Source organism: Pleurodeles waltl, chromosome 9 (assembly GCF_031143425.1).
Source record: "Pleurodeles waltl isolate 20211129_DDA chromosome 9, aPleWal1.hap1.20221129, whole genome shotgun sequence".
Classification (NCBI taxonomy): domain Eukaryota; kingdom Metazoa; phylum Chordata; class Amphibia; order Caudata; family Salamandridae; genus Pleurodeles; species Pleurodeles waltl.
Window position 1 is genome coordinate 665,683,976 of NC_090448.1, and position 13,454 is coordinate 665,697,429.

General features: G+C 46.2%; 1 protein-coding gene across 5 annotated transcripts in view; it reads right to left on the reverse strand.

The window, feature by feature from the left end:
- SYMPK (symplekin scaffold protein) overlaps positions 1-13,454 on the reverse strand; it is a 1,084,618-nt gene that overhangs the window by 943,071 nt on the left and 128,093 nt on the right. For all 5 annotated transcript variants that reach the window (XM_069207742.1, XM_069207740.1, XM_069207741.1 and 2 more), the window contains one exon: positions 12,509-12,562. In XM_069207742.1, the coding sequence (XP_069063843.1) occupies positions 12,509-12,562 (54 nt within the window). The remainder of the gene's footprint in view (positions 1-12,508; positions 12,563-13,454) is intronic.

Here is a 13,454-nt window from a genome sequence, read left to right on the forward strand (position 1 = left end):
CCTCCCCCCCCCTTCTCCCGTACCCCCTGCACTTGACCAGTTTTCAACTGCTGTACATATTCCCCCGCCTTAATTTCTGAAAGAAAAAATCTTGTAGTTGTTTTGTAGACAACTTTTAGACGCGCAGGGTTTTCAGCATCTTCCAGTTTCCATTGAATATCCGAGATCTGCTGCCCCTGTGTCGTCGTCTGTGCTGTTGCTGCTTTAACTTCGATTTCCAGCTCCTCCGTTCGAGTCTCCATGGTGGCGATGCGTACACCAATATCCTGGCAGGATTTGACCACTTTTTTAATAGATAGTTGTAGCTGTCTGCTAGCTGCTTTCATTTTCCTGCTCTCCCTCTGAGTCTGTTCATGATTCTGAACCATTGTCCTGTAGATAAGATCCAAAGAAGGAGGTTCTGGAAGGTCGCCCGTGGGGGGGGGCACCGGAGTACTACAGGCCGAATCCCTTTTCGGAAAGGCCTGTTGGGTGGCCGTATAATCCCACTGCATTTCACCATCCTCCTCTTGAGGCTTGATCGGGTCTCTCCTAAGCTTGGCCCCTGAGCTGCTCCTGGCTTCAGTTTGCTCAGCTGATTTTCTTCTGCATGTTAAGTAGTTCGATACCCAGATACTTGCAGCAGAGCTACTCTCGATATCTGAATCTGTTAAAGGAATTTCTTCGTCCAAATCTGAGTCTTTAGACTGATCAGAGAGAGAAAAAAAACTCTCTGCTGTATCAAATGGCCCCTGATCGGTGTTTGTTGGTTTCGCCTCTTTTCACCTCTGGGCAGGAGCTGCGGGGGTAGTCTCATATATCGTTGAGGACTTAGCCATATCGTCAATTTGTTGCAAATTTAACTTGCAGCTTGATGGACTAGATTGTACTACACATTTCACTGGAATGGATTCCTGAGACCTCTGATTTGATTCCTTAAGTTCCTGCTCGGATAGCTTCGCACACCCCATTGGGGGGAGGGCCACCCCCTCCCCGCTATTTCCTGGGCTTGTACTGGCGGTCTCCTGACAGGGTGGCTCCCTCCCCCCTGCATCGAACATAGGAGTGAATGCTTCAGGAGATGTAAATGCAACAGGTACATGCTCATCATTGACTCCTAACACGTTTGGTTGCGCATCACAAGCTGCCTTTTCCGTGGACCTTTGCTTAGGCCGCATCACGCTAGAAAACATTGTTGGAACAGAGTACCTTGCGTCTTTTTCCATGTCGGTTGTTTTGTGCGGGCCCCCTTTCACTTGAAGATTTCTGTGCTCCTTTGATCCGGGGACCGGTAGCTTTTTATCCTTTCTGGTTCCTCCTGGGTCTTGGTTCTGCCGTGCCCGTAAGGAGCGAGGGGTCCTGTTTATCTTCGGCGCCATCCGAGCGTCCCACACGCCCCAAACACCAACTAATATTGCCAGGAAGCGTCGGGAATCGCGCTTAGCCGAGAGGGGTAAGAGCGCGGGTCTGGAGCGAGCGTCACGCTCGCATATTCTTGCGGAGCCCACCGGTGCCTGCCGTTGCGGCCCCGATCCTGGCAGGGACCACCAGAAAGCCGAAAAGCGCCCGCAGCAGTCCGTGCTGCCGGCGCCCAGCGTCCGCGGCATCCGCGGGTGAGCGAGAGCCGCGTGTGGTCTGGGGATGGGCTAGAGCGGTAGGGACGATCAGCCAGGGAATCCGGCCGCCATCTTGGATTCCTTTGGATCTATCCACTTTTGGTATTAGAAAATATGTGGAATAATTTCCCTTGCTCATTTCTTGCTTTGACACCAATTCTATTGCTTGATTTATTAACAGTTTCTCGACCTCCTTGAGAAGTCTATTTGTTTCCTCCTTTGAATTAATCTTTTTCTTTGGACCCTTTGCTGAAGGGAATATGATTAGTTGTATGCAATACTCAAATTCTATTGCGTTTATAACCCATTTGTCTGAAGATATTTTCCTCGACTCCCGAAGAAATGTTTGCAATCTTCCACCCACTGGTGTTTTGAAGGTACCATGATTTTTTGCTGTTTTCTTTCACAGATGGTATTTGTTATATTATTGTGGCTGTAGTGCAGTCAGTTGTTTGCCGGAGTTGAACCTCCTCTAGCTAGCTGTCCTCTTTCTGTAGCTCGTCCCCGAAAGGAATTTCTCCTTTGTTACTGGTACTGCCAGTTTTGTTGTGAGGAAGTGGCTTGTGTGCCACTGTTGAAGCCTTGATGTGAACTTCCTGACTCGAAGCTACCCCTAGAGGCTGGTCTTCTTGCTGAGGAAGATCCTTTAATTCCTCCATGAAACTTGTAAGGAAATGCCTCCTTGGCATGGTTGCCCCCTGACTTTTTGCCTTTGCTGATGCTATGTTTACAATTGAAAGTGTGCTGAGGCCTGCTAACCAGGCCCCAGCACCAGTGTTCTTTCCCTAAACCTGTACTTTTGTATCCACAATTGGCAGACCCTGGCATCCAGATAAGTCCCTTGTAACTGGTACTTCTAGTACCAAGGGCCCTGATGCCAAGGAAGGTCTCTAAGGGCTGCAGCATGTCTTATGCCACCCTGGAGACCTCTCACTCAGCACAGACACACTGCTTGCCAGCTTGGGTGTGCTAGTGAGGACAAAACGAGTAAGTCGACATGGCACTCCCCTCAGGGTGCCATGCCAGCCTCTCACTGCCTATGCAGTATAGGTAAGACACCCCTCTAGCAGGCCTTACAGCCCTAAGGCAGGGTGCACTATACCATAGGTGAGGGTACCAGTGCATGAGCATGGTACCCCTACAGTGTCTAAACAAAAACCTTAGACATTGTAAGTGCAGGGTAGCCATAAGAGTATATGGTCTGGGAGTTTGTCAAACACGAACTCCACAGCACCATAATGGCTACACTGAAAACTGGGAAGTTTGGTATCAAACTTCTCAGCACAATAAATGCACACTGATGCCAGTGTACATTTTATTGTAAAATACACCCCAGAGGGCACCTTAGAGGTGCCCCCTGAAACTTAACCGACTATCTGTGTAGGCTGACTAGTTTTAGCAGCCTGCCACAAACCGAGACATGTTGCTGGCCCCATGGGGAGAGTGCCTTTGTCACTCTGAGACCAGTAACAAAGCCTGCACTGGGTGGAGATGCTAACACCTCCCCCAGGCAGGAATTGTCACACCTGGCGGTGAGCCTCAAAGGCTCACCTCCTTTGTGCCAACCCAGCAGGACACTCCAGCTAGTGGAGTTGCCCGCCCCCTCCGGCCAGGCCCCACTTTTGGCGGCAAGGCCGGAGAAAATAATGAGAAAAACAAGGAGGAGTCACTGGCCAGTCAGGACAGCCCCTAAGGTGTCCTGAGCTGAAGTGACTCTAACTTTTAGAAATCCTCCATCTTGCAGATGGAGGATTCCCCCAATAGGGTTAGGATTGTGACCCCCTCCCCTTGGGAGGAGGCACAAAGAGGGTGTACCCACCCTCAGGGCTAGTAGCCATTGGCTACTAACCCCCCAGACCTAAACACGCCCTTAAATTTAGTATTTAAGGGCTACCCTGAACCCTAGAAAATTAGATTCCTGCAACTACAAGAAGAAGGACTGCCTAGCTGAAAACCCCTGCAGCGGAAGACCAGAAGACGACAACTGCCTTGGCTCCAGAAACTCACCGGCCTGTCTCCTGCCTTCCAAAGATCCTGCTCCAGCGACGCCTTCCAAAGGGACCGGCGACCTCGACATCCTCTGAGGACTGCCCCTGCTTCGAAAAGACAAGAAACTCCCGAGGACAGCGGACCTGCTCCAAGAAAAGCTGCAACTTTGTTTCCAGCAGCTTTAAAGATCCCTGCAAGCTCCCCGCAAGAAGCGTGAGACTTGCAACACTGCACCCGGCGACCCCGACTCGGCTGGTGGAGATCCAACACCTCAGGAGGGACCCCAGGACTACTCTGATACTGTGAGTACCAAAACCTGTCCCCCCTGAGCCCCCACAGCGCCGCCTGCAGAGGGAATCCCGAGGCTTCCCCTGACCGCGACTCTTTGAATCCAAAGTCCCGACGCCTGGGAGAGACCCTGCACCCGCAGCCCCCAGGACCTGAAGGACCGGACTTTCACTGGAGAAGTGACCCCCAGGAGTCCCTCTCCCTTGCCCAAGTGGAGGTTTCCCCGAGGAATCCCCCCCTTGCCTGCCTGCAGCGCTGAAGAGATCCCGAGATCTCTCATAGACTAACATTGCGAACCCGACGCTTGTTTCTACACTGCACCCGGCCGCCCCCGTGCTGCTGAGGGTGAGATTTCTGTGTGGGCTTGTGTCCCCCCCGGTGCCCTACAAAACCCCTCTGGTCTGCCCTCCGAAGACGCGGGTACTTACCTGCAAGCAGACCGGAACCGGGGCACCCCCTTCTCTCCATTCTAGCCTATGTGTTTTGGGCACCACTTTGAACTCTGCACCTGACCGGCCCTGAGCTGCTGGTGTGGTGACTTTGGGGTTGCTCTGAACCACCAACGGTGGGCTACCTTGGACCAAGAACTAAGCCCTGTAAGTGTCTTACTTACCTGGTTAACCTAACAAATACTTACCTCCCCTAGGAACTGTGAAAATTGCACTAAGTGTCCACTTTTAAAACAGCTATTTGTGAATAACTTGAAAAGTATACATGCAATTTTGATGATTTGAAGTTCCTAAAGTACTTACCTGCAATACCTTTCGAATGAGATATTACATGTAGAATTTGAACCTGTGGTTCTTAAAATAAACTAAGAAAAGATATTTTTCTATATAAAAACCTATTGGCTGGATTTGTCTCTGAGTGTGTGTACCTCATTTATTGTCTATGTGTATGTACAACAAATGCTTAACACTACTCCTTGGATAAGCCTACTGCTCGACCACACTACCACAAAATAGAGCATTAGTATTATCTATTTTTACCACTAGTTTACCTCTAAGGGGAACCCTTGGACTCTGTGCATGCTATTCCTTACTTTGAAATAGCCCATACAGAGCCAACTTCCTACATTGGTGGCAGCGGTGGGATACAAGACTTTGCATTTGCTGGACTACTCAGCCAATACCTGATCACACGACAAATTCCAAAATTGTCATTAGAAATTCATTTTTGCAATTTGAAATTTTTCTAAATTCTTAAAAGTCCTGCTAGGGCCTTGTGTGTTAAGTCCCTGTTTAGCATTGTCTTTTAGAGTTTAAAAGTTTGTTAAAAGTTTGAAATTAGATTCTAGAAACAGTTTTAGATTCTTTAAAAAGTCTTCCAACTCTTAGCAAAATAATGTCTGATACAGAGATGAATGTGGTGGAACTCGACACCACACCTTACCTCCATCTTAAGATGAGGGAGCTAAGGTCTCTCTGTAATATCAAAAAAATAACCATTGGCTCCAGACCTACCAAAATTCAGCTCCAGGAGCTGTTGGCAGAGTTTGAAAAAGCCAACCCCTCTGATGATGACCTCACAGAGGAAGAAATTAGTGACTTGGAGGCCAATGTCCCTCCTCCAGTCCTAAATAGGGAGAACAGGACCCCTCAAGTCCTGTCTCCAACTGTGTTAGTCAGAAATAGTGAGTCCCTCACAGGAGGGTCCCACATTTCTGAAATCACTGAGGATGCTCTCAGTGAAGATGACCTCCTGTTAGCCAGGATGGCCAAAAGATTGGCTTTAGAGAGACAGCTCCTAGCCATAGAAAGGGAAAGACAAGAGATGGGCCTAGGACCCATCAATGGTGGCAGCAATATAAATAGGGCCAGAGATTCTCCTGACATGTTAAAAATCCCCAAAGGGATTGTGACAAAATTTGAAGATGGTGATGACATCACCAAGTGGTTCACAGCTTTTGAGAGGGCTTGTGTAACCAGAAAAGTGAACAGATCTCACTGGGGTGCTCTCCTTTGGGAAATGTTCACTGGAAAGTGTAGGGATAGACTCCTCACACTCTCTGGAAAAGATGCAGAATCTTATGACCTCATGAAGGGTACCCTGATTGAGGGCTTTGGATTCTCCACTGAGGAGTACAGGATTAGGTTCAGGGGGGCTCAAAAATCCTCGAGCCAGACCTGGGTTGACTTTGTTGACTACTCCGTGAAAACACTAGATGGTTGGATTCAAGGCAGTGGTGTAAGTAATTATGATGGGCTGTACAATTTATTTGTGAAAGAACACCTGTTAAGTAATTGTTTCAATGATAAACTGCATCAGCATCTGGTAGACCTAGGACCAATTTCTCCCCAAGAATTGGGAAAGAAGGCGGACCATTGGGTCAAGACAAGGGTGTCCAAGACTTCAACAGGGGGTGACCAAAAGAAAGGGGTCACAAAGACTCCCCAGGGGAAGGGTGATGAGACAGCCAAAACTAAAAATAGTAAAGAGGCCAACTTCCTACAAAACTGCAATGCACCCATGGACTTTGCTGTTTCATTGTCCTTTTTTACTTGATTCAGGTTATTGTCAACAGAGTTCTTGAATAACTGTTGGCCATTAAAAGGGGTGTTTATTATGTTTGCTTGAATCTTTGGCTTGAAACCTGAAACTATCAGCCAAGAGTGACGTCTTGGCATAACCCCCATCTTTATTTGGCGGCTAGACGTGCCCACCTCATCCAACACACATTTTAAACAAGTATTGACTAAGTTCTTTCCACCAGATGTGCTGCCCTCTTTTTATATTGCTGAGGGAGATGTTTCATTAGTTCTGTGTCCTCCAAATGTTGGTGAGTGTGTCTACTGAGCAAAGCATCGGAGCTAGTGATAAGCAACTGGTTTGCTGCATTCTGATCCATCCTCTGACCTTTGAGGTCCATTCTTTTACTTTCTTTGTCTGCAGGTGGCCCGGAGGGGATATTGGCCCTAAATATAAAGTCTGCTGGGACAGTATTATTGAGTCTGCTGGGAGAGTACCCCGTACCCTGGATCTTATAAAAATAACATGTTTGATTTCAGCCCTCGATATGACTGCTCTACATGTAGCTGGCTCTTCAAGAACACTTGGTAGCATCAGCAGATATTGATTCCTTGCTTGACTTGGCAGCAGTGTTTCCAAGAGGAAACATGACTGGAGTTTATCCTCTTCCACTTGTACATTAAACATGTCTACCACATTTTAATTACAATTTTGTACATGCCAATATCAGGTGGGGGTGAAGGATTGGATGGCTAGGTCTCTACGTTCTCCTGAGGCGAATTCCCCCTCCAACTCTTCTCAATTGGTTTTCACATAATCTCCCTCTTCTGAAGGTCGAAACATATATTGTTCTTCCTCCTAATAGAAGAGTTCATCTTGAGGCTCTGGTGTGTGAGGGGGTTAAATTTCCTTGCCTTCTGCGTATGGAAACTCCTTAGTTATTAAAGTCTTTTGAGGGATACGGAATCCCTTCAGATTTTAGTCGATTTTTTTTCTTTTGATTAGAACAGCCCTTTCATCCTCAAACCTTTTCCTCTTTCATTGGAACATGCCAACGACAGTTTTATTTTTTACGCCAAAATTTCCTTCATCATCTGTTCTGACTGGGAGCTTCCCTGACATGATTGAGAGTCGGGCCTTTCGACAGCGCAACATCTTTAGCCCTTCCATCCTTCAACAAAACATGTTTTTTCAAGGGGGGAGGGGAGAGATTCTCCACCAGAAACCCCGTCAAGGCCTCTATGGAATTCCCTTTCGTGGGACATGCTTTTGGACGGCAAGTGTTTAGACGCCGAGGCTCCCTTTTGTACCCATGAGTCTGATTTGTTTTCGACTTGGGTGTCTTAGCAGAGGTTATGGATTCTCTTACCTACTTTTGGCTCTTCTTTGGCACCTCTTCTGCATCCTCGATCTCCATATCAACTTCTAAAGTTTCCCCTTCCGCTCCTTCTGCAAAGTTTATGACCTTGTTGCTGGAAAGTCCCAGATCTCGAAGGGGTGGCGTTGATTTTTGGCCTTGCAAAGCATGGCGCACCATCCTTTGCCTCTCTCTCACCCTCAGTGTCTTTCACACAAACAATGAGCAGGCGTTACAATCTTCACTCCGGTGGTCGACAGGAAGACAAAGATTACACACTGGAGGCTTGTCTTTCTGGGCATACTTGAGATTGCAGTTCTTGTAGAATTGGAACAGCGCTTTCTCCATCACGCCATTCCCCACAATATGGTGAAATAGTAGAAAATACTGGACCCAACTACTAGATGGCAGAATAATGCACAGCATTTGAAACCAGAAAAGACTCACACTACAAAACCACAGATTCCTCTCCTCTTATATTTCCCCAGGCACCAGACTAGATACAGAAAAATTCAAAGTAGTACTTCTACATGTCAGTAGGCAGCGACGTACAAGGCTCCATCAATGCCAACCTGCTCAGAAAGTAACAAGCGCAGCCTCATATAAGGGCCACCCACTTGTGCAGACGTCAGTTTCTTTCAAGAATTCTACTGCATCCTCAGACGGGGAGTGTAGGATGAATTGAAAGAGTCAGTGTGCTGATTCCTAGGCTGGAATCCTTTTAGAAGGAAAATACCATACCACAGAACCAGGAGGTGGGAGGGCAGTGAGCAGCACCTCTCAATGAGGTGGGCCTTGGAATGGATCAGACTAAAAAGTACTGCAGGACTGAGCTGGCGGACCCAGCTATCATCAAAAATTAAGCTTGATCCCTTAGCCCCAGTTTGTGTGGAAAATAGGTGGCATAAGGAAGCTGTACCAAAAAGACTAAAGTTAACTAACCCAGTGTGCAGATGTTGTTGCCACCAGGAGACTTTTTTTTTTTTTAAGATGAGTAGGCGCAACAAATAACTCCACTGGTCCAAAATAAATACACAACAGAAAGGAGAGGACTAAATTAAAGTCCCACTGTGGCATCACAAATGGTGCTGACAGAAGCATGTTGCAAACATTTTATAAAACGCATCACAACTGATGATTTGAGTAACAATGGCTGATCTAGCACCATTAAAAAGTGTGCAAAAGCAAACAACCTTTAACTGTACCCACAGCAATGTCATGATGGGACAAAAAAAAAAGTGAACACCATATCCAACAGTTTTGCCTGCAGGGAATCATACCATTGCACAACTTTGTCCCAGCAGCTGGCAAATAGAGAGTTGGTGGAACAGCACCTGGCAGCCAGGGTGACATCAATAATCTGGGAGGAGAGGTCAAAAGAACTCATTTGTCGCTGTTTAATCTCCACAAATGGAGGAGCAGTTTTTGCAGACTCTGGACTTAAGGCCCTGCGCTGCTGCAACAACAAGAGGTCCTCCCATTGTGAAAGCCTGATCAGAGGGCAGATTCTCATAGCCAAAAGACTAAGATATCACACTCTCCTGACCCAATTAAATGCCACTAGGATAACTTGGGCCCGGTTGCTCTTGACCTTCATCAGGACTCTAGACAGGAGATGTAGCAGCAGAAAGTTAGAGAGGAGAGCTGTGCTCCACTCTAGGCAAAATAAATCCCTTATTAGGAAAACCAGCGTGAAAAGGGGTTGGCATTGTGAGTCTCGGCGGTGACCAAGAGCTCGAGGCAGAGTTCTTCCCACTGCTTGAAGGTGCTCTGTGTCACCTTGGATGCAACTGCCATTTGTGATCCACTTAACAATGTTGGCTGAGCTTATCTGCCCTGGCATTTAAAGAACCTATCCGGTGGTGTACCAACAGATAAATCCCTTGATAAGTCAGCCATCTAACCAAGCAGCAATGAATTTGTCATCACTGTCAACTCTAGGTGGGGCAGGGAGTGAGGTCTGCTGCTAGTCCTACTGTGGTAAGCAGCCACCACAGCAAGTCTTTTGTAGTCTCTTACAACAATGGGATGGGATATGACAAGTTCCCCTGGTGCTGGGCCCACTAAGGCTTCAGGTCCTACTGCAGAGCTTGCATGTGCCACCGAGTGTGGTCAGCAAGAAGAATGCTGGTGGCAAACAGGTCAAGAAGCCTAGGGAGCCATCCTCACTGAGACCCAGGACATAGGTTAAAACATCAGAATCGTAGCCTGAATGTCCTGGACTCGCTGGTTCTGAGGAAAGGCACAAAAGCACACCGATTCCAGGATGACTGCGATGAAAAGGAGCCTATGTGAGCGTGTGGTCTGTGATGAAAAGGAGCCTCTGTGAGCGTGTGGTTATAACGTCAAAGTAGACTGCCGGCATTAACTGATCTTGGGGCAAAACTAGCTGAAGAGAACATGCTGTTGCCAAAAGTGCCCACTCTTTTGGACTCCTTGTTATAGGGAGTGATTAGAAAGGCATTCAGCTGGTGGTTGTCTGCACCAACAAGCTCCCAAGCATCTGTGTTTGGCCACAAAGTCAGGATCACCTGGAGCAGGCCTATGGAGGCGAGCGACCTGTCAGTAAACTGGGGAGCCAGAGTATTGCTCAGCCCAAGTACCCGACAGTGCCCTACCCAGGCTTTAAGACCTCCACGAGGACATTCATTTGACCGCCATAGTAGGTAAGTGGAGACACTGAACTTCAGCAACCCGCATATCACTGCGGCAAAGGAACAACTCTTCCCTATTGGTGGTCCAGGGGGGAAACTAGCCCACTATCATGTGTCAAGTCCAATGTCCTCCTGCAGGTCTATGTACCGGTTACCTGCACTGTAAGGTGAGGCAAGAGCATCTCCATTCCCTCCACTTTTGTCTTCCCAAAAAACTGGTGCCCAAAATGGGCACCACCACCCTGTAAAGGGATGGTGTTGGCGTCTGATAAGTTTATATTAAGCTGCAGCTTAACAAGTGCTTGTCCCCAGTCGAGGTGATGCCAGTTCGGAGTTGGCTAGAACAAGAGGTTGGGAGCTCTCCAGCACTAACTGCATCAGTGCCAGCATCCACGAAAGAGGGGCTGGTGTGGATTGCGATGCCGAACCCAATGCCAATATAGAACCCAATATGAGCTAAAGGAGTCCAGATGGAGTCAAGATGGCACCAAGGACGAATGGGTTGGCAGTAACCAGAGTGGAGGCCCCCTTTAGACTCTTGGGGCCAGGAGGTGTACCAGAAAGAAGAGGAAGTGTGCCAAAGACATGCAGCAAAGCCTCTCAAAAGGCTTCGACGTGCTGCAAGTACACAGGTGGGCCCAGAAATTCAGGCAGGACCAGAGATTGAAACAGTTCTTCGAATCAGGATTGAGACCAAGAGGCACGGTGACACTCTTGAGCCTTCTACGAAGAGTGGCGGGAAGGGACAGAGTCCTGTTTTGACTTTTTACGTTTAATTTTGGGGTTACCTAAAGTTTTCAACTTCAAAGAAGATGGGCCCCTGGAGTGGGTTTAGGGGAGGGTCTGCACTCTCCACTGACTTGGGAGTGGGACCTGCATGGGATCTTCCTTTTGATTTCTCACATAGAGCTCACCTCCATATCGCAAATGGATTTCTGGTTCATTTGGGCATAGTCATGGGGGCACTTGGAGTCAAGTGATGACCTCAAGCACCAGAGGCACACCTTATGGGTCTCTGTCACAGACATCTGTTTGCGCTACAAGTTTTAAACCTTTTCGTCCTCAGAGGTAATATCCACTGACCACAAAATAAAATTGAGAAAAGAATAGCTCCAAATCCGTATGTCAAAAAGCAGAAATAAAGGAACTGACATAAGGGTGCATGGGTGGCACGATATGTGGCTCTGCTAGTCACTGCTGGAGCATAACTGCCTCGAAAGTAACATAGTACCATCTTCAAGCATTCAGGAGCACTGCTTTGAATTGTTCCGAATCCAGTCTGATGCCTGAGAATATTCACAAGATGTGGAATCTGCGGTTAGAAATATCCATCAGAAGTGCAAAACTAGGCACACCCAGAGATTAAGGAGCAATTTTACAATGAAACACTGAACAAAATTGATAGAATAATCTGGACACAGAGAAAACTGGCACTTGTAACCTTGGGTTTACACGATTTCAGTGGTTTTTCGATACACACCTCTAGAAAACTGACAACCTATCTTTTATGATCTCCAACTACCTACTGCTAAATCTCGTACTCCAACTGTTCTGACACATAACTAACAGTAAGAGTTTAGTGTGGAAAATGATGGCCTTGTAGAAGTTGACATTCTTTGCAAAGACTCCCATGATTTCTAATTATCTTAAGGGTTCTAGATCTTTGGACTCTACACAGCAAATAAATAAAAGTCAGAAAGCTCTGGGCAAAGGCTCAATATTCCATGTAACAATCAGTCATCCAAGGCTCTACCCTAACGACAAGTCCCCATTTATTGAGTTTGGGATCAAAACCTCCAACTCCAAGGGTGAAAAATTATTCTGAATAAAATGTTCATGATTGTCATCGGTAACACAGGGTTACAGTTACTTGACTTAAAAAGGCCATTTCAGTGGGGGATGCTGTATCTTAATTGTTAATAAAAAATTAAAAAAATAAAAGGCAAAAATATCCATTCGCCTAAATACTGTGATAAAATATACATAGCCAGAATAGGTTGTTTTCTGACAGGTGGCGAATGCAATTGTCCCAATATTGTTTTTCATAAATTCGCGCAAAAGAACCAGTACTGCAGAGACAACCTATATCGAAGTCAAAGTGCCATGCGTGGCTTGATTCCTAATACATTTGAAATTTAAGAGTGACTACTACTCACGTCCAGGAAATTGTCCAGTAAATTAGGATCTTTGTTTACAATCAATTCTTGAACCTAAAAAGTATTAACAAAACAAGAAACAAAGTTAACTGTCATGTTCACTGATGCTTAGGCACAGAGTTCTTAAGTACTGCAATAATTATGATAAAAGCACAAAAAAATATAACTTATTTAAAGGAAGTAGGCAAAAGAATTTTACTTTGATCAGACCATCTAAAAATAACCATCCATGCTTTAACATACTGATACCCAAAGTACAGCCCAGGAGCCACATATGGCCCCCTGGTGTACAGCAGCACTCTTCTGCTGTTTACTCAGAGACGCTAACAAAAAAGATGTTAAAAAAAAAAAGGAAAGCATTTATTTAAAGGATAGTTAGTGTTAAAGAAAGGAAGAAACTGTTGAGACCTGCATCACTTAACTTTTTGAGCACCTTCATTTTTAAAGCCATCTTGCAGCAAAGTGTGAACGTGATGAAGTCTCTTCAAATGTCAAAAGTGTACTTAGTTAACATGCAGAACCTTTTCACTTTAGTACATTAGATTATATCAGCGTATTGAGAAGTATTATTTTAAAAGTGATAGTTTTCAAACATGAATTTAGATACATCAATTCTTCCCTCTACCCGGACAACAAAGGCAACAGTGAAATGTAGCAAGTAGGTTGTCATGTGCACCCTTTGAGTGAACTGGGTTCCTGTTACAAAAGTAAAACATTATAGTTGTTTTTTAAAATCAAACATAGGAGACAGATTTTGTACAGAGGACATCCTGAAGTCATGCACTGTGTATCCTGTCTGTGTGATAATGAAGAGAAGTGAGATAAAACTATTGTCTGGGATTACACAATTTGGTAAAGTGGGGAAGCCGGGATTAATCCTAGGATTTCTGGTTTCACAGTGGCTCAATTCAGCAACTACATGCATGTGCTTTGCTTCACATACACC